This window comes from Elephas maximus, chromosome 22 (genome assembly GCF_024166365.1).
Source record: "Elephas maximus indicus isolate mEleMax1 chromosome 22, mEleMax1 primary haplotype, whole genome shotgun sequence".
Classification (NCBI taxonomy): domain Eukaryota; kingdom Metazoa; phylum Chordata; class Mammalia; order Proboscidea; family Elephantidae; genus Elephas; species Elephas maximus.
In genome coordinates this window covers 27276378-27298167 of record NC_064840.1, presented here as the reverse complement: position 1 = coordinate 27298167, position 21790 = coordinate 27276378, and the positions used below count along the sequence as shown (strand labels likewise).

Genomic DNA, 21790 nt, shown 5'->3' with positions numbered 1-21790 from the left:
TCGTACATGTTCTCAAAATAAATAGCCTTCAAATAAGAGGACTTGCCAGTACCTTTTGTAACACATAGTTTATCCTAGATTCACCTGGAAATTGCAATATGCACCTGTATTTGCCAGTTGCCTTTATCCAAAGAAAAAAATAAATTGCTCATGTCTTTGTGACCTCAGATAGGTTTGCAACTTTGAGCCAAGTGCCAGCTGAAATTAGAATCCTATCTTCCCAGGAAACTGGGAGATAGAGATGTTGTCTCCCTTGATTGATTACATTTGAGAGAGACTTCCAAGTCCTTGAAACATTCCTGGGTTGTAAAATTTGCAAGAGGCTTTTATATAGCCTTTAAAAAGATATGTGTACATATTAAAGAGTCAGAGAAAGAACTTTTTTAAAGTAAATACTCTTAAGAAATGGGGAGGGAGAAGTCTCTTCCTATTTTTCTAACAGGGAGAATTAAGCCCCCCCCCCCCAACTTGAATTCATTCTTACAGCATGACCACAAAAGCGCTGAGTATTGATTTTGGGTTAAAAATAATAAGTAGCCAATTTTGAAAATAAGAATTGCGAGTAAAAAAGATTGATTATACTTCCTGATCTGTCAAACCGATGGGGATCTTGAATTGGAGGGGAAATGTTTACCTAAACTTGCCAGTCGTGTTAGTTGCAACTGTGCGAAGAACATGCTGTTTGGATTTGTAGCACAGTTTTGAAATTGTGAGATGAACTTTATGAATTAAAGCTATTGCGTTTTTTTAAAATAATTTTTATTGTGCTTTAAGTGCAAGTTTATAAATCAAGTCAGTCTCACACACAAAAACCCATATACACCTTGCTATACACTCCCAATTACTCTCCCCTAAATGAGATAGCCTCCTCTCTCCCTCCACTTTCTCTTTTCGTGTCCATTTCGCCAGCTTCTAACCCCCTCCACCCTCTCATCTCCCCTCCAGGCAGGAGATGCCAACATAGTCTCAAGTATCCACCTGATCCAAGAAGCTCACTCCTCACCATCATCCCTCTCCAACCCATTGTCCAGTCCAATCCATGTCTGAAGTGTTGGGTTCGGGAATGGTTCCTGTCCTGGGGCAGCAGGTCTGGGGGCCATGACCACCGGGGTCCCTCCAGTGTCGGTCAGATCATTAAGTCTGGTCTTATGAGAATTTGGGGTCTGCATCCCACTGTTGTCCTGCTCCCTCAGGGGTTCTCTGGTGTATTCCCTGTCAGGGCAGTCATCGGTTGTAGCCGGGCACCATCTAGTTCTCCTGGTCTCAGGATGATGTAGTCACTTGTTCATGTGGCCTTTTCTCTCTCGGGCTCATAATCGCCTTGTGTCCTTGGTGTTCTTCATTCTCCTTTGATCCAGGTGGGTTGAGACCAACTGATGCATCTTAGATGGCTGCTTGCTAGCGTTTAAGACCCCAGGCGCCACTCTTCAAAGTGGGATGCAGAATGTTTTCTTAATAGATTTTATTATGCCAGTTGACTTAGATGTCCCCTGAAACCATGGTCCCCAGGTCCCTGCCCCAGCTACGCTGGCCTTCGAAGCATTCAGTTTATTCAGGAAACTTCTTTGCTTTTGGTTTGGTCCAGTTGTGCTGACTCCCCTGTATTGCGTGCTGTCTTTCCCTTCACCTAAAGTACTTATCTACTATCTAATTAGTGAATACCTGTCTACCACCTCCCTCCCTCCCCCCTCTCGTAACCACAAAACAATGTTTTCTTCTCAGTTTAAACTGTTTCTTGTTATAATAGTGGTTTTATACAATATTTGTCCTTTTGCAACTGACTAATTTCACTCAAAAGCTATTGCATTTTTAAAAGTAAGTGTGATCTAGTCTTTGGAATCCCTAGATCATTTTATAGGGACATGATGAAGTTATTTACTGGAAAAGCAGTGATTTTTTGGGTACTCTGGAACCATGTATTCTCACTGTCATTGACTGAGAAAGTCCCATCATGATTGTGGACCCTGAAAAATATAGGGTGTTCTAATGCAGAAACCAGTGACACTGATGAGCAAGAGATTAAACTTAATAAGGAATGTTTATATAGACTTTAGTTTTTGAGAAATCTCTCATATCTTCTTAATTCTTACAACAACTTGTGGGGGATGTGAACCAGAATTGTATCTGATGACCAAACTGAGGCTGAATGAAACTAAGCAGTGACCCTAAAAAAGTAGTAAGCGTGTACAAGCACACGTAATACTTTTTTTTTTTTTTTTTACCCCACACTGCCTTTACACATAAAAGTCATTGGTTAGTTCTTTTTTCAAAAAAACGGGTCTTAAAAGCTTGTGCGCAGCCATACAAGATACATCTATTGGTCCCATCCCATCTGGAGCAAAGGAGAATGACGAAAACCAAAGACACAAGGAAAATATTAGGCCAAAGGACTGAAGGACCACATGAACCAGAGCCTCCACCAGCCTAAGCCCAGAAGAACTAGATGGTGCCCGACAACTACCACCACCGGACGCTCTGACAGGGATCACAACAGAGAGTCCCAGACAAAGCAGGAGAAAAATGTAGAACAAAATTTGAATTCACAAAAAAAAAGGGCTAGACTTAACTGGTCTGACAGGGACTAGAGGAAACCCCCCAAGACTGTGGCCCCTGGACGCTCTGCTAACCCAGAACTAAAACCACTCCTGAAGCCCACTTAGATTAGACAGGCCTACAGAACAAACAGTAATACTCGTGAGGAACGTGGTTCTTAGTTCAATCAAATGTACGAGACCAAATGGGCAACTCTTGCCCAAAAGCAAGGCAAGAGGGCAGGAAGGGATGAGAACTGGATGAACAGACACAGGGAACCCAGGGTGGAAAGGAGGAGCATGCTGTCACATTGTAGGGGTTGCTTTGAATGAGATATTGGGCTGTAAACTTTTCACCCAAAGCACAATAAAATAAAATAAATCCATCACCTTTGAGTCAGTTCAGACTTACAGGGATCCTATAGGACAGTTCTGTCCCTGTCATAGAGTTTCCAAGGAGCACCTGGTAGATTGAAACTGCCAACCTTTTGGCTAGCAGCCAAGCTCTTAACCGCTGTGTCACCAGGATAGTTCTTAGAAGGATAAAAATAGTTTTCCCTGTAGATTTTTTTTTCATTAATAAAGCTCCAAAGGAAAGGAGCTGTATAAATTGCAATAAAACGGAGTTGAGTTTTTTCATCTTTTATTCAAGTTGAACAAAAATTTTGGTAGATTTGTTAACATGTCTTGCTATTCGTCATTAAAGTCATCAGCAAATAGTAGGTGTGTTGTCTTTGTTGTTGTCATTTTATGCTTGTATTAATTTTTGCTCTTCCTGCTTGGCTATTTTGTGGGTGCTACAGATTTTTTTTACAGATTTAAAGATTGTTAATTAACCCAGTGTCTTATTAGAATTATCCTTTGGTAAACAAGGTTTTTAGCTGTTGCTGCATAGTTTTATGACATGAGTTATTGCCTTGATCAGTTTTAGTTTTTTGCTTTTTAATTGCTCTTGTAAATCTTGTGGATGGCCTGTCATCATGTAGGAAACACAGAATCTGCAGGAGTTATCATGTAGGTGGAGTTAGGTTCTAGTTAAATTTACACGAATGAGCGCGTTATATGGTTGATCTTAGGACTCTGCAAAGAACGTTTAAACAAACAGTTTGGATTAACAACATGCCAGCTTAAACCGTTGCTTGGGGCTGTCTGTTTCGTGGAGTATACTTTTGATATACATTTCGTCCCAGCCATTTTTAGAAGGAAGTAACTTCCTTTGTGTGTAATTAAATTTAGAATTTCCCTAAAATATTTAGGATGAAGAAGAAAGCATATGTTCTGTGCTCCAAAAGTTAACACTTTAGTTTGTACGGAGAGAAGTTACTACATCTGCTCCTCACCAGCTATCTCACTGAACATTTTACATTTACAACAATAGTTTTAAAAAAAAGTCTACTGTCCCACTGTTGTGTGCATTAACGACATACATCTGGCAGTAATAAGTGCTGAGGTGGGAGGCGAGGGTAACACTGGCTGTGTGGTGGTTATGTGTCAACTTGGCTGGGCCGTGGTCTCAGTGGTTTGGCAGTTATGTAATGATGTAGTCATCCTCAGTTTCACATAAAGACCTGGTCTTTGATACGTAACCATGTCAGTAACTGAGGAGTGGGTGTGTTTATTTTTGGCTTGAGGACACTTTAATTAAAGTTTAAGACCCTAAATTTTAGCTAAAATGAGCAGCCTTAATTCAAGATTTGTTTTAAATACTAAAACGATATTTTAATTTGATGAGATTTGATTTTTTTCTTTGATGGCTATAGATACTAACATTTTGGCCAAAAATCACATGACTGACTTGTGCCTATTGGCCCCGAGGAGTAGGAGAGAGAAGATTCCAGCACCAGGAGAGGTTAGCCTCATAGGAAAGGGGCTCGAGTTAGGAGCTGTAGACTTCTGGGTTTTTGTCGTGCTCCAAGCCCAAATCCCAGAGGGTAGCGGACTGGGCATGTATCCTGCCCTGACTGGCTAAGGCCTATGAACATTCATATGGAGGTGGTGGGAGCCAAGACAGCTGGAGGAGAACCCATCTTGGTCTGTAGCACACTTACATGAGCAGGTTTTCATGACACCTGGCTAAGGGGAATACCAAGTGAAGGAAGAGGGAGGGCTTCTAGTGTCTACCTCCATTATTGGTGAGCAGGGAAGAGGCCCGTTTGCTTATGGGTAGGTAAGATTTGTGTGGGAGAATAATAAGTTTAATTTAAAATAACTTTAAAATTTAAATAATATAGCCTATGCTAGTTGTGGAAACCCTGGCGGCATAGTGGTTAAGTGCTACAGCTGCTAACCAAAGGGTCGCCAGTTTGAATCTGCCAGGCGCTCCTTGGAAACTCTATGGGGCGGTTTTGCTCTGTCCTGTAGGATTGCTGTGAGTCAGAATCGATGGCACTGGGTTTGGTTTTGGTTTTTTGGATGCTAGTTATTTTATTATAACCAGGGTTATAGGAAACCCTGGTGGCATAGTGGTTACGTGCTATGGCTGCTAACCAAAGGGTTGGCAGTTGGAATCCACCAGGTGCTCCTTGGAAACTCTATCGGGCAGTTCTACTCTGTCGTATAGGGTCGCTGTGAGTCGGAATCGGGTCAGTGGCACTGGGTTTGGTTTTGGTTTAAATGCTAGTTATACCTAAACAAATGTAATTTGTAAGTACATCTTTATTATTCATGTGCCATTTCAAACTTCAGTGCTGATAACGAGCATTCTTTAGTTGTTACCTGAAATGAAATAGTGTGTTCGATTGTGTGGTAACATCTACTACTGAAAATTAAACACACGTTTTCTGGAATTTCCAGTGCCCTTAAATAAAACATGAACTGTTCATGGTGGAACATTAAAAAAAAAAAACCCAGTGCCAGGAACGTAATTAAATTACTACCCAACGTACAGCTTTTAGTGCTAAAATGAATATTCTTTTTTTTTGTTGTTTTGTTTTAAATAAAAAAAAAAAAAAAACCTAGTGCTGTCGACCCTGTAGGACAGAGTAGAACTTGCCCCATAGAGTTTCCGAGGAGCGCCTGGAGGATTTGAACTGCCAACCCTTTGGTTAGCAGCCGTAGCACTTAACCACTAAGCCACGAGGGTTTCCTTTGTTTTAAATAGCCATTCTAAAATACCCTGTCATTTCCCTGACTCTTTCTGGGACGTTTTATTCCTGCTTGATTGTTGTTGTTCCTTAAGTAGTTACTTGAGAAATTTCTTAAAGGCCTGCTGGCAAAACCAATACAAAATTAGCAGCAAAAGCCGACTCATCCCCTATTGAGTGTTTCCAAGAGGGGCAGAAGGAATCTTGTCTTCTACAGCAGTACTAGCAATGTGAAGGAATCATACTCTCCCCTCCCTTCTGTTGTTTTTGTTATTTGGCGCCATCAATTGGTTCAGACTCAAAGCGACCCTGTGTACAACCGAACAAAACACTGGCCCGTTCTGCGGCATCCAGACATTCATTATGCTGGATCCCATTGTTGCAGCCGCTGTGTCACTTCATCTCATTGAGGGTCTTCCTCTTTTTCACTGACCCTCTGCTTTATCAGGCATGATGTCCTTCTCCAGGGATTGGTCCCTTCTCATAACATGTCCAAAGTACATGAGACGAAGTCTCGCCATCCTCACTTCTAAGGAGCATTCTAGCTGTACTTTTTCCAAGACGGACCTGTTTGTTCTTTTGGTAGCCCACGGTGTGGTCAGTTTTCTTCACCAACACCATAATTTGAAAACGTCAACTCTGTTTTTGTCTTTCTTACTCATTGTCCAGCATTCACATGCATATGAGGTAATTGAAAACACCATGGCTTGGATCAGGTGTACCTTAGTCCTGAGAGTGAGGTCTTTGCTTTTTAACACTTTAAAGAGATCTTTTGTGGCAGATCTTTCTGTTAGGTATGGTTTTGAAAGCAAATCAGATGGTGCTTTACTGAAAACTGGGTACTTTCAGAGAACTTAGCTTTAAATCAGGGCTTGGAACTGGTTCTTCCCTGTTCACCCGTGGCCAGGGAATCAACACCAGAACAGACCCAAATCTTAAAAATTTGGGTAAGCCAAAATGGGAAAAATTACAGGTCAGAGCCCTGCTGGAAACTTAATCTTTCCCTTAGAAAACAAGGGCAGCATATGCTTAACATAGCAACCAGATCTCTTGCCCACTGGAAACAGTGGTATTCGGCTCAAAGATGGCGGCCAGCGCACTGCTTTGAATTCTTGTCGTTCTCCACAGTCCTGCCGATAATCCAGCCTCCTGCATCAGGCTCATAAAAGGGCTCACTTCACTTCTTTTGAGTCTCCTATTCTGGTTCACCCCACTTTTAAAAATCAGGCCTGTTCCAGTTCTGCTTTTTTGATCATGACTGAACCGTTTCAAACTAGTTTAAAGCCCTGCTTTAAATACTGGCTTGTTCATACTGGCGGCGAAATCTTTAAAGAGGTTAAATATCGTGATGGTTGGAAGTAGGTGGTTTAGGAATTGTTCTGTTAATGAGTGTCTAGGCAGATCTCTGAGAGGACCGTAAGGCTGATGTAGCTCTCCTTTGTTCCAGGTTATACTACTCCGGCTGCCCCCCAGGCATACAGCCAGCCTGTCCAGGGGTACGGCACTGGTGCTTATGATACCACCACTGCTACAGTGACCACCACCCAGGCCTCCTATGCAGCTCAGTCAGCATATGGCACTCAGCCTGCCTACCCAGCATATGGGCAGCAGCCAGCAGCCACTGCACCTGCAAGGTAATGCCACACTCACCTACTCCTAACTCTACAAAGCCCCAACCTCAGGTTTGAGGGAAGGAGAGCAACTATGCACGCTTAGAGATTCCATGACTTAGTTCCTTTTTAATGGTTACTCTCACATGCTTGCTCTTGAGTGTTGTGTTCTTACAGTCATTACATTAACACACCGCAAAGATGTTCTTCATTTAGTAGAGACATGGTGCCATTCAAGGGCCAAAATGAGGGATACCACGAACGGGTTGTTAGATTTCAGAATGCTGACCTTTTACTTTTCTGAACCCAGAAGAAAACTGAGTATGTGGTTTCCCTCACAACAGAACAGCTGATGGAATTGTACTTTTGATGTTTTTATTTTTGGTTTAGGAGCTCTGGTGGCGCAGTAGTTGAACTTTTGGCTGCTAACCTAAAGATTGGTGGTTTAAACCCACTGGCTGCCCCACTGGAGAAAGGTGCAGCAGTCTGCTTCCATAAAGATCATACAGCCATAGAAACCGAATGAAGCAGTTCTAGTCTGTCCAGTGGGGTTGCTATGAGTAAGAATTTGATTCGATGGCAGTGGTTGTCTTTGGTTTAATTGACCCTGTAGTGGGTAAAAGGTTTCTCTTTGAGAGAACATGGTAGCTCACAGTTAAGGAGGAAGGGTAGCATGGATTCAAGAAATAGTTATTGTATGACCCCGTTGCCAAGAAAGGATTTATGTCTATCCAGGAAGCCAAACATTGGTGCCTCAGCTTAAGCAGCTGACGTATTTTCTCTACATTAGGTAGAGGCTTTGAAAACCTAAATATCATCAGCCAGTATAAATTCTTAACTGGTGCCCTACTATGGAGTGACTATTAAGGCAGACAGAGCTCATGGCCCTGACTGGTTGTTGTTGTGTGCTGCGGAATCAATGTCAACTCATAGAGATGCTGTAAGAAAGAGTAGAACTTCCCCCATAGGGTTTTATAGACTGAAATCTTTACGGAGGTAGACTGCCACATCTTTCTACCGTGGAGCAGCTGGTGGATTCCAACTGCTGACCTTCCGTTTAGCAGCTAAGTGCTTAACCACTGTGCCACCAGGGCTCCTTCATGGCTAGTTGACAGGAGGCAAGCATTAGTTACGAGAAGGGTTCAGGTCTCTTTGCATGCCATCTTGAAGGAACATTGAATTCTGATTTGAAAGAAGACTTTTTACGGAATACACGAGATCAACTTGTAACCTAAAAAATTTTTTCTGCTGTAGAGGTAAAAAATTAACTCTGGCAAACTCGCGAAGTTACTTCTAAAAATGCACAGGGAATACTCAGGGCCAATGGGTGGTTTACATCTGCCAGACAGCTTTATGCCGTAGTTAAGTTGAACTGACTCTGATTCCTGGAGTCCCATTTCAATTGACTGAGGCACTTCAGAGTGTGCTCCGATGTGCACAGTCACATTTGATGCTCCATTGCAACGGTGTATCCAAGCCATAGCTAGTGGGTTTTTGTACATGAATTGGTTTTTTTATGAACCATCTCATCCTTTTTGATTCCTTTTTAACCACTTCAAAACAGCTGTCTGTCTTTCATGATCAGTGACAGCTACTCTCTTTCCACTGGAAAGAGGGGGCTTGTGACCTGTTAGGGTTCTGGAGAAACCAATACTTTCACATTCTCCCTGGCCCGCCCGCTGATTCTTGGGGCTTTGCTTAAGATAGCTCAAGCTTATTCTGCTACACCACTGCTGCAAACTATGAGGGGTAAGCAGTAATTAGAAACCCCTGAGTTTTCATCCTTTAGTCGAGGTACTTCCCAGTTCGTTTGAGTGTGGTTTTGGCACACACGTGAGTATCCCTGTCCTACTCTAGTTTTTTCCATTATGGAGACTTGGCGGCAAGGTTAGATATATCTTACTGTTCAAGTAAGAGTTTTTTTTTTTTTTTTTCCAAATCTGTTTTTAATAAATGAGAAAGAGTCCACAGATACTGCAAACTTAAAATGCCCTGTTGTTAGGTGCCGTCCGGTTGGTTCTGAATCATACCGACTCTGTGCACAGCTGAAGGAAATACTGCCCGGTCCTGTGCCATCCTCACAATTGTTGCTATGCTTGAGCCCATTGTTGCAGCCACTGTGTTAGTCCATCTCGTTGAGGGTCTTCCTATTTTTTGCTGACCCTCTATGAAGCATGGTGTCCTTCTCCAGGGACTTACATAAATGTCATTCCAACCTCAAGCTGCATTATTGTTAAAGTTTCTTGACCGTTATCTTTACTGATCTCATTTGTCTGAGAAAAAAGCGGTTTTTTTTCCTAACAAACCACCTCTACTCCCAGATCACTTAAATTGGCAACACAAAAGATTTTAACTGTTTTTTGTAAGTATTGATACAGGACAGAGAGCCCCTAGCTCACGCAAACAGCACTCAAGTACTAGCTGAAATGTTGTTGGTTCAAACCGACGTAACGGCTCTTTAGAAGATAGGCCAGGCAACCTGCTTCCGAAAGGTCACAACCTTGAAAGCCCTGTCGAGCAGTTCTACTCTGTTCATATGAGGTCTTCATTAGTCAGAATTGACTTGATAGCAACTGACAATGATAGAGGAAGAATGGAGCATGATAGTGTCTCCTCTGGATATGGTTCACTGACCCTTTTCCTTAGAGCTGGCAGCAAATGCAGTTGGCAGACACCGAGTTTGACATTTAGTTTACTGTGGTGCTTATTTCCAAGCTCAGTCTTCACATTGGGTTACTCATAGATTTGTAGCGTTCTTAATGAAGAGTTTTGTGATTAGTTTCACTTTTTTATTTTTCCCTTTAGGCCACAGGATGGTAGCAAGCCCACTGAGACTAGTCAGCCTCAGTCTAGCACAGGAGGTTACAACCAGCCCAGCATGGGATATGGACAGAGTAACTACAGTTATCCCCAGGTACCTGGGAGCTACCCCATGCAGCCAGTGACCGCACCTCCATCCTACCCTCCTACCAGGTCAGTCTCTTCACTCTCATGGCAACAAGTTAGTAGATTAACAAAGCGGCTCTTTCAGGTTGTCGGCCAGCTTGCTTCTGCTTTCTTGTGTATGTTATCTGACTCTTCGGGTAACAAGTCTGACCACATATTGTAACATCATAAATACCTCAGTCCTGGTTCCCATAGCAGTGCCTGGCGGCCAGTTAACTATTCTCTCTAAATACAAACAGAACCGATTTTACCAGCATAGGCTCTTCACTTTAGTTTTTCTCTTTTAGTTAACTCAGAAGGATGAGCAGCAGAAATATATGAAAGCATTTAAACAGAACAAATAAAAACCACATTCTCCGGTGCAGTTGGAACGGGTAGTTTTTTCAGTTAAAGTGCAAGGCGGTACGAAGGAGAAGAATAAACTTAATCGTTTGGTATTTAACACGCATAAATGTCCATTTGTGCTCCAGTGTTTTTATGTTGGGCCAAGGCCTTCTCTTTTGACTACAGGTTTATGTTTCACATTCTTTGTCTTGCATTAAGCACTCCAGCAGCTATCATGTCCAGTTTTGGTTTCTCTAAAATAGAGGAAGAACTATAAGTTGTCTCCCCACATTTAATTTGAACCAAGTTTTTAAGTGACTTGTCTGAATTGTGTCCTGAAGTGTCAACTTAGTTTTGTTAAAAAGTAACAGCTCCTCTTTTTGTACTCACTTCATCGGGCTTACACATTAAAGTGCAGTAGACGTGAACAGGTACAGAACAAAAGCAGCCAACTGGGTGAGTGACTATACAGCTTGGAGCAAAAATGGGGCAGGGTTTATAGCTGTATTTCCACAGAGCTAACCCATACCTGTTATTCTCAGAGCATTTAATCTGGTGAGTTGAATAGGTGCACATTGATTGAAAGAAGCCCTATTGAATTTATACAGCTGTGGTGTGGGAACATGGTGATAGCGGCTTAGTTTAATTGTGTATTTAAATTGTGTTGTTCTTTTTGTTTTTCATTATCATGGTTCATCAAGAGTTTAATTCAGGTCTGTTAAGCCTTATTCCTGTGTAAGAATGTGTCTGTCTGGTTTCCCTGCTGTATAATTGACGTACTGATCTGTAATATTCATCTTTCCACACAGGCTCTTGCTTCTGAAGTTTCCTTACCCATCTTTTCTTTATTAATGCCCAGATATCATAGATGATCAGGCATGTCTGAAAATTGAAACTGTATCGCAAAGTAATTTTGACCATTTAGACAAATCTTCAAGGGAAAAGCACCCATTTTTGCGTGCCCCCCTACCAAGCATCCTTGTACTTTCAGAAAATCATCGTCATTACTCAAGGGAATTATTAGGAATAAGTTTAGAACTGAACCGTGGACTTAACCTCACCTTGTTTTTTCTCAATGCTTTTTTCCCGAAGTCAGCCTTCCCTGCATGCGTGTGTGTGCACTCCTACCCTATGGGAAGGATCTCAACTCCTCTAAGTTTGCCTTGAATATAGTTGAAAATAATAATTTTTTAAATGGGCGTGGGGGGTTTGAGGAAAGGTTATAAGGTTCTTCAGAGGGCTTATTATAATAGCTGTCCCCCTCCCTTTCATTTAAAGCGTTACTCTAAATACAAAATTATTTGGTTGTTTCAAGTTCAAACCGTAGATAGTAGATGTCTGTGTCACATGCCATGAGTGTCACTTATTAAAGGGTTTGAAGAGATAACAAGCTGTATTTCTTTCCTAAAAAGTTTTTTTTTTTTTTTTTTTCTTTCAGCTATTCCTCTTCACAGCCGACTAGCTATGATCAGAGCAGTTACTCTCAGCAGAACACGTATGGGCAGCCGAGCAGCTATGGACAGCAGAGTAGCTATGGGCAACAGAGCAGCTATGGGCAGCAGCCGCCCACTAGTTACCCCCCCCAAACTGGATCCTACAGCCAGGCTCCAAGTCAATATAGCCAACAGAGCAGCAGCTACGGGCAGCAGAGTGAGTTGCTAAGAGAGAAAACCAAATAAGAATGATTGTGTTTGGAGTTTCTGGAAATGGGGATGCTCTTTACCGTAGTTTACTTTTGGACTCCAGGAAGCATCTTTAAGGCATAACACCCTAGCAAACAGCTTAGATGTCCCTGTAAAAACATCAGTGATTTTCTACAATTTAATTTTGTTATAACCTTGCAGGGGGAAAAAAAGATTTTGTAACAGATCAGAAAAATGTTCTAGACTGCCAGCCCTGCTCTCTTTTGGGAAGGTAATGTGCAGTGAGTGAATCCTGCCCACCCCAAGTGATTGACTACAGAGCAGGAGAGAGTAGAGTAGGCAGGCAGCTATTGAAAACTATTCGATGATCAAGTAAATGCCGTGTGTGTGTATGTGTATGTACACATACATATGTGTGTATTTTTATTAATCTATAAAGCAAAAGTTCTCCATACAAGATACTTGTAGTTATTCTGTTTGAAAAAGTAACTGAAAACCCAGACTGTTTTTACAATTTAATTTCTACCTGAATTGTTTTATCTTTTTAAATTAAATTCCTTCCACGGGCCTGTCTCATTGCCACTGTAAAATGAGCAGTGCTACTTGATTGTGTCCAACCCTAGCAACATGCTAAAGCCCTAAGAAACCTGGCTCTACTTTTGTTTCTTGTCTAGTTTAAAGAAGCAACTTCCGGAGGCCTCTTAGGACTCAGAACTTTATAAACTGTTCGTCGGCCAGGGGCTTTTTTAGTTTCTTTTAGGCTAATGTATAATAAGGTTATTTCAGCCTTGATGAACCAGCAGTTTTTGTTGAACATACAGATAATGCCTACTGGGTAGGGATGTTTTATTGTGGCATAAAGAAGATAGTCCCTTGATGAGAGTCTAGCAATTTAGATGTCTGTGATTCCAGGAGAAAATGCATCAAGTAGGGGTGTAAATGCTGGTTCATGGCTTACAGGTGTGACTCTTTCCTCAGGTTCATTCCGACAGGACCACCCCAGTAGCATGGGTGTTTATGGGCAGGAGTCTGGAGGATTTTCCGGACCAGGAGAGAACCGGAGCATGAGTGGCCCTGATAACCGGGGCAGGGGAAGAGGGGGATTTGATCGTGGAGGCATGAGCAGAGGTGGGCGGGGAGGAGGACGCGGTGGAATGGGGTAAGAGCAAACCTTTTCTCCTTTTACCTAATTTTGTTTCATCCGTAGGATTTTCAGTGGAAAGAAGGGACTGAAAGACATAAGAAATTTGTTTCTACATTTCCATGGACAATCTTTTGAGCTCAAGCCATCTTCTAAAACATGGAAATGTCATCTTTATGGCACATATTAAGTGGCAGCTTTTTTTCCTGCCAGTTTACTTTGTTGGATTGGGAAGAACAAAGAATGGTTTTGAAACTAGAGCTTTCAGTTCCCTTCGTGGTTTCCAGAGGTAGAAAGCCTCTGTGGGTAGTAGACTTGGGATGGAACACACACAAACCTTCTAACATCCCTAAGTTTTTAACTAATTGCTTCTGAATGGTTGTCTTGAAATACCCCGTGTGTATATACTGCAGAAAAGGAATGCAGCTATTTTCTACAATGTTTGTCCCCATCTTCTGTTTGTACTTGGAATTGTTGAACATGATGATGATCTTGGTCCCGTAGCCCTTAAACTGTGGCCTGAGGTACATAGAGTTTGGTTGGAGCACAGAAAAACCCAAGTGCTTTTTACAGAGAGTAATGTATATAATTACAGGATCACTCCCCATTGGAGATTTTGAGAAGTCTAAATCAGTTTGACCATTTTGATCGATGGCACAATCTGGTTTAGAAAACTTTGTTCAAATCAATAACACAACCCTGCTACCTCTGCCTGCCCTTCCCCTCCCTTCTCCTCCCATCCCTTCTCCATTCCTGGTATCTGTGCTTTAATGAAGGTGAGGTATAATGTTGATAGTTCACGTAATCCAGAAGGCTTAGTTCTGTGTGTGTTCTGTCCCTAGATAAGCTAGTTAACAGTTATGCAGAATGTTAAGTAAATTGGATTTGGTGCTACTTTTGGTTCAAGGAAAAATTGAATAGGATTTCTTCTTTATAGAAATGGACTTCAAAATAGATTAAAAAGATAATCTATAACTTTCATATTAACAAGTCTTTTTACTATTGAAATACAGTTAATACGCTCACGTGTTCTGCATAACTTAAAAAAAATAAAGTCTTCAGTGAAATCTTTATTGGAGGAAATAGTCCTTTTACAACATGCAAAAATTGATGAGTAATTTGGTATAAAGTAAAATCAGTCTTCTGATTTGGAAAAAATCATTCCATTATAAAGGTTTCACTTTTTTATGGATGTTTTAAAATAGACCTAGACACTTGAAATTACTATCATCACGTCTCAAATTATCTAGAATTCCTAGTATTTTTCAACTGCAAAAACAATTTCAAGCTTATCTATCCATTTTAATAATCCAGAAGTAATCTTTCTACTAATTTTGGTGGTAGAGGGGCCCCTCTTTCTGGACAAGAAGTCTCCCGGAGCCATAGAAAAGATCATGGCTTTCCCCATAGGTTCCTCAACAGACTGTGAAGCAGTCGGTTGGGTCCTGTGGGGACAGATCGGGGTGTTTCCTCTCCCCTTTATATTGTGGTGTGGTGATGGTTTTCAGTGTCTTCTGCAGGTAAGGCACTCAATGTTGTTAACATGCCCTTTTTCATTGCCTCAGTATTTTGATATTTTCATTGGCTGTTAAACGTGGAAACTTTTTAACATGCTTTGTCGCATTTATATGCTACAGGTTACAAAGTGAGAGCCTTGTATACACTTCAATACTTAAAAAGTACCCGTACTCAGTACTCAGCCGGCAGCATAATGAAAAGTGGGACTAGACACGGTGTCCATATGGAGAGGAAAAATATACATAGAATATTTTTAACAAAATGTATACATTGTATAAATGGAATCCTTCTGTAACTTTGGTAACTGCATACTTGTTGTTTGGTAATGAACCAGAGGAGGTATACTACTCTAGAATTGTGTAACATTAAAGTGTAAACTTTTGTGTTTAAAGAGAGAGAACATTTTATGGTGTGTACTTTTAAAAAGGAATCAAAGCTGCATGCAACAGCTTGAAATTGTATATTCAGGTATTAAAGGTGCAATACTGGTTAGAAAAAACTCAGGGCCTCCCACTGGGGAGGTGCCTTTATTTAATTAAAAAAAAAAAAACCTGAAACTTCACCAAAAAAGCTTAACTCGTATTTCTCCTTTCTCTTTAAAATGTACATGGCAGTGACTTTTATGCTGCCATGATCATTATTATTAACTGATATGTCTGTAAAGTTGCACCCTTAGTCCATTGAGCCTTGGAATTTGTTGTAAATTCTCCTTTCACAGCAATTGTTAAATCCATTAGCGCCCTGAAATGTATGGCTTTATGCTGAAGATTGGGATGGATGCGTCCTCTGATGTGTGTTGTAGGCATTTAATGCGATTGTCTCCTGCTTTATTATACTGTGACTTGTTAGGAAGCCCAGGGCCTCATTTGGCTCTCCCCTGGGAGAGGTTGAGGGTGCACCTTTATGAACATGAAAAGGTTCATCATAGCTGTTGTCCCAGCTTGCCACTTCTCTATACAACAGTTCTCCCAGTTTTTCAGCTGATGGGGTGGGTGTTTGGGATCTATTTTTTTCTCCCTAATTTGCCAAGTATTGCACTATTAATACCAGCCCCAGAAATGCAAGGAACCAACCACACTGGTGTGTACAATCAGACAAGCAAGGTTGTATATAAAGGAAATTTGAGCCAGCTGCCCTGAAGAAAGGCATAGTGACAAGATGAGAGAGATGCATTGTTTGGAGATGTGTTTAGCCAGTGCCCTTCTTCCCCAAGAGCCCCCCGAAGGCTCAGAGCGGTACTGGCTTTTAAAGGGAAAGGCCTTCATTTCTTCGTTTATCCCCCCAGCAGCGCTGGAGAGCGAGGTGGCTTCAATAAGCCTGGTGGTAAGTTTTTGAGTATTACCATGGATAGTGTTTAAAAAAAATACAGTCAGTTTTTAGAAAAATATAATTTTTTATTAGTTTCATAAGTGGTTTAAAGATGATCTATACAAAAGAGACTAATGGGTACTGCCGGCATTGTCTTAGGGGTAATAAGGTTAACCTATGGTTACAAAACAAAGGGTAACGCAAAGTATTGAGCAACTGCTTCTGTAATGTGGGGGAGAATACATTTTTTAAATTTGGTTTATTTGGAGGAAATATTTTGACTTAAATTTAACACTAATTTGGCACATAAGCATTGAAAGTGTATTTGGTTAATGGTTTAAAAGCAAATCAGCAAACAAACCCTAGCAAACCTATCACAGATGTTAAAGGGGCACTGCACCATTTTAGCAGTGCGGGTCATTTTGAATTTAATGAAGCCCCATCACATGGTGGTGTAGTAGATAGCTATGTGTGTTTGTAAGGTTTGTAGCTTACAAGGCGTGCACTAATAATATTTTCTATGATCTTTCCTGGTTGGCAGGACCCATGGACGAAGGACCAGATCTTGATTTAGGTAATTTTGAATTCTTGACCTTTATTTGTGTTTTGTAAATGAATAGCACGGAAGCGTGTGCATCCTGAGTTCAGCAGCATGGTAGGTCAGGGTGATATCCTTGCTGTTGAGGGCAGTCTGGGGCTCCATTATCATGAGTGTCTACTCATAACAGCCTTAAACCAAGAGTTTTCCCTGTGTTCTTGTTCGTGTGGTTGGTAGTTCTCTTAGCTTTGTGATGAATACTGGTGGGCAGTAGTGACCAGTTGGGTAATAAGCAGTCACAGATACATGACAATAGCTCCCTCTCTGCTCTGTTTTCTCCTCAAGGCCCACCTGTAGATCCAGATGAAGACTCTGACAATAGTGCGATTTATGTGCAAGGATTAAATGACAGTGTGACTCTGGATGATCTGACGGACTTCTTTAAGCAGTGTGGGGTTGTTAAGGTAAGTAAAGCATATGCAGGTAACTGGGCAGAACTTGGGGGGACTGAATACTTCCATTAGATTGGATCAATGTTGGTTGTCATTTCTGAAGTTGCCTGGCTTTTTTCTTTCTGGGCACCATGTGGTTTGTTCCTTAAACTATCAAAAGAAAATTTTTTGTTAGCATTTTTTTTTTTCTTTAATCGTGCTTGAAGGGAAAGTTGACAGTTCAAGTTAGTTTCTCATACAAAAACTTATATATACATTGTTATATGACCCCAGTTCCTCTGCCTGTAATATAACAGCACACTCCTCCTTTCTACCCTGTATTTCCCGTGTCCATTCACACAGTTCTTTGTCCCTTCTGCCTTCTCATCTCACCTCCGGCCGGGCACTGCCCATTTAGTCTCTTGTATCTGCTTAAGCTAAGAAGCACACTCTTTACAGGTGTCATTTAATGTCTTATAGTCCAGTCTAATCTTTGAAGAGTTGGCTTCAGAAGTTGTTTTAGTTTGGGGCTAACAGAGTCCAGGGGCCATGTCCTCTGGGGTCCCTCTAGCCTCAATCAGACCATTAAGTCTGTTGTTTTTGTTTTTTTTTTTAACTAGAATTTGAGTTCTCTGTCCCACTTTTCTCCCTACTCTGTCAGGGACTCTCTTGTGGTCATTGGTGGTAGCCACGTACCATCTAGTTCTTCTGGTCTTAGGCTGATGGAGTGTCTGGTTTATGTGGCCCTTTCTATCTCTTGGGCTCATATTTTCCTTGTGGCTTTAGTGTTCTTCATTCTCCTTTGCTCCAGGTGGGTTGGGACCAACTGATGGATTTTAGATGGCTGCTTGCTAACTTTTAAAACCCCCAGAGCACCGCTCACCAAAGTGGGGTGCAGAACATTTTCTTAATAAACTTTGTTATGTCAGTTGACCTAAATGTCCCCTGAAACCATGGTGCCCAGACCCCTGACCCTGCTGCTGTGGTCCCTCGAAGTGTTTGGTTGTACTCAGGAAACTTCTTAGTTTTTGGTTTAGTCCAGTTGTGTTAGCCGTTTTTTGATAGAAATGCTTAACACAGTTTAACCATACTTGATAATCAGGGTCATGCTTACAGTTATCAGTTAGTTGAAGGACATTCACGGGGACACTACTTCCTGTAAAATCTAAAATACTTAAACAATATATAACAGAGAGAGTTTAAGAAATAATAAACATATGTGTCCACCTTTCAGCACAAGTAGAGCTTTATGAGTTCCTTTGAAGCACCTGGTATATTTCTTCCTGGTTGGAGCCGTTTCCCTTCCCCTCCCCTGAATTTTGTCATTCCTTTTCTTTATAGCAGTGCCCTCAACAGTATTTTGTTTTACATAATTGTGAGATTGAATGTTTATTAAGCACTGCTAAAAGGCAGTGAATTTGGAGCTTATATATAGTGGGGAATATATAAGAAAAGATGAATGTCATGTTAGATGGTAAATGTTATGGAGAAAAAAAGGCAAGTGGACAGAGAGAAAATTGTTTTTGCTACTGCAAATGATGCTGCAGTGCACGTTCTCGTGTGTGTCTCCAGAGGCGGTATGTGAGTTTCTCTGATACATGCCCAGGAGTCGAGCTGCTGGTTCTGAATGGAGCCGTACAGCTCTTGTGGGGAGGGAAGGGTGTTTCAGAACCGTGGAGGGATCGGCAAGGACAGAAGTCCTGGGGGCAGGGTCTTGCCTGGCAATTTTAAGGGACAGCAAGGAAGCCAGTGTGGCTAGAGCTGAGCTAGGTAGAGGGGGATTACTAGGAGATGGGGGCCAGGGGTGATAGGGAGCCCAGAGCATAGCTGGCCTTGAGGACATCATTGTAAGGCCTAGAGTGAAATGGGAGCTGGGGGAGTGACATGATCTGACAGCGCAGGAGGGGGTAAGGACAGATGCAAGGAGACCAGACAGGTGACTATAGTAACCAGGAGAGAAGTGACCAGGGTGGCAGCAGTTGCAAAGGCGAAAAGTAGTCAGATTCTATATATGTAATGAAGAAGAGAATTTGCTGGCATTTTAGATGACTATGAAAACTAGAGGAATTGAGGGTGACTCCAAAGTTTTGGCCTGAGGTGGAATGGTGCTGTTATTAAAGGGGTTGGGAAGACTGTAAAAGAAACAGGCTTTTTTGGGGAATGGGAGAACCTAGGTCAGACACTCAAAAGTTTGAGAATCCTGTATTCCATTTATAGATACACTACAGGTTATTTATCCATTCTCTTACTAGACAGCTGGGTGGTTTCTAGGTTTTTATCACTGCAAACGATGCCGCAGTATACATTCTTGTGCCAATATATGGGTTTCTGTTATGTGAAATTGCTGGTTCTTAAGGTGTGCATGTGCAGCTTCACAAGGTAACAGTGTGGCTGACCGACTTGGACTCCCACTAGCATCCCCAGGACCACATCCACCGCATCCACATCACTACTGGGGGTCACCAGACTTGGTAACTTATGCTGATCTTGTGGGAAGTAAAGTGAGAGGTAGTTCTTTGTTATTGTATGAATGCTAATCTTTGTGTGTGTTGCCAGCATCATCTCCCAGCTTGTGGCTTTTTTTTTTTTCTTCCTCATTTTCTTTTGATGAACAGAAGTTTTTAGTTTTAATTTAGTTGAACTTACCAATCTTTTCCTTAATAGTTTCTTTGTATTTATTTTTTTTTTTTTTCTGTTTGCAAGATTGTTTGTTCCAAGAACATTTACAGAAAGTTCTGTCCTTTTCCCGGTGGTGTATAATGCTTTATCTGTCACATAGACGCTCTTACCATCCATGGATCTATTTCTTGACTGTCATGTACTTTTGGTCAATTTGTATGGTCTGGGTTACTACCATGCTGAATTACTATAGCTTTATGCTAAGTCTGGATAGCTAGTAAGACAGATTCCTCTGGATTTTGTTTGTTTTCCTTCAGGAATGTAAGCAGTCTTTTATTTCCATGAAAATTGTATAGCTCCATTTATTTAAGTTTTCCGTAAGGACTATCTCCTTGAAAGTCTTGCAACTTTATTAGTTTTATTTCCAGGTTTCATACATACTTGCAAATTTCTATGATTAAGGGTCATCTTTAAATATTGTCTGATTATTACAGCCACGTAGAAATACAGTTGATTATATTACATAAGGCAGTTTCATTCTACTTGTATGCACATAACACACCCCAGAAGCTAAATGATTTTGGTTTCTACTATCATGACCTACGTATGCTTGGGAAAAGTGAACCCAGAGAGGCTTGTGCTTGCACTGTTTGTTTAAGATATGGATTATTTTTAAAATAGTGCCTTTCAATATGTATATAATGTTTATTAGGGCGTGGGCAGTTTTTCCTAGTTAAGAAAGCAGTGTTTGCCATATTTGGGGGAAATAAAAGATTTTAAAAATACATGTCTCATCATTCATACTACTGTTTTGCCATACATCTGTTTAGTTTTTATGTATCCTGTTTTTTTTTTTTTTTAAACGTACGTATTATTTCATACAGTTAGGTATAACCTTTTCTTTTTGTAAAAAAAGCTCTATAGGTAGGTAGCTCTCAAGTATCACTAGATATGTAAATGAACATACATAGATTAGACTTTGATCATGTGCACATTTAGTACAAAGCATTCATTCTCGTACAGTGTGGCTCTTGAATTAAAGCCAGCTGTGCCTGGTGTTCACCTGGAAAACTAGTGATCTGGAGTTCTGGAGGAAAAAATTGCCATGCTGGAATCAATCAGAAATCCCTGTGAGAAAACGTATTCAAGGGGGAAATTACATAAGGATATGTTTGTTGTAGAAATTAGGAAATAAGGCACCCATAATTTTACTACACAGAAATAACATACCATCCTAGTGAATGTGTGTCTACGTGTGAAAAGTTATTGCTTTTGATAGTTTTGAGGGACTTTCTGAAATTCACTTGGACTTTTTCCCGCAGATGAGTATATTCTAGTCAGTCATAGGCTAACTGTGCCATTTTATGTCTAGATGAACAAGAGAACTGGGCAACCCATGATCCATATCTACCTGGACAAGGAAACCGGGAAGCCCAAAGGCGATGCCACAGTGTCGTATGAAGACCCGCCAACTGCCAAGGCTGCTGTGGAGTGGTTTGATGGTAGGGGCCTGCGGTCGACAAGGGTGTACTCGCTGGGTGTACTCACCCTTGTCAGCTCTGGGGTACATGGAGGGTCCTGTAGCAAGTGTAACAAGCTTGCAGGTAGAGAAAAGGGTCTTGCTAGTGTATTTAACTCTGGCTGTTAGAACGTTATTCTCTGAAGTGGTTCTGAGGACAAGGGACAGGTACATTCTCCCTTGGTGTAACTGTAGGGCACAACAGGAAGGAGAAACTTCAGAGTCCTAGGAACAAGAAGACCATCTGGCTCCTGGTGGAGCCTGGGTAGCAGTTGGAAAGCTGATTGCCTGTCTCCTTCTACTGTGTGAGGGATTGAGGCCCTGACTCTTTGTTATTAGAAGGTAGCTCTGTTTTCAGGCACTGTTATTACAAATCTTGCATAAAGCTGTAGATGTTTCTCCAAGTACAAGTATTATCAGAAGGCACAGAAAACCCTTCAAAAGAAACATCCAGTATACATTCGATTTAATATTTGTATGCATATTTTTTTGTTGTTGTTACTGAGAATGTACACAGCAGAACATAAACCAGTGCAACTGTTCCTGTGTGTACAATTCAGCTGACGTTGATTATACAGT

At 41.2% G+C, this 21790-nt stretch overlaps 1 protein-coding gene across 4 annotated transcripts in view; it reads left to right on the top strand.

Moving 5' to 3' along the window:
- The window catches only part of EWSR1 (EWS RNA binding protein 1), a 32255-nt gene that overhangs the window by 7285 nt on the left and 3180 nt on the right, over nucleotides 1-21790 (top strand). For 2 of the 4 annotated variants that reach the window (XM_049865609.1, XM_049865610.1), the window contains exons 5-12: nucleotides 7062-7248; nucleotides 10030-10197; nucleotides 11933-12144; nucleotides 13116-13296; nucleotides 16085-16119; nucleotides 16646-16678; nucleotides 16988-17106; nucleotides 21065-21194. In XM_049865609.1, the coding sequence (XP_049721566.1) occupies nucleotides 7062-7248; nucleotides 10030-10197; nucleotides 11933-12144; nucleotides 13116-13296; nucleotides 16085-16119; nucleotides 16646-16678; nucleotides 16988-17106; nucleotides 21065-21194 (1065 nt within the window). Of the gene's footprint in view, nucleotides 1-7061; nucleotides 7249-10029; nucleotides 10198-11932; nucleotides 12145-13115; nucleotides 13297-16081; nucleotides 16120-16645; nucleotides 16679-16987; nucleotides 17107-21064; nucleotides 21195-21790 lie in introns of all 4 variants that reach the window. The other 2 variants (XM_049865607.1, XM_049865608.1) reach the window with 1 other exon arrangement.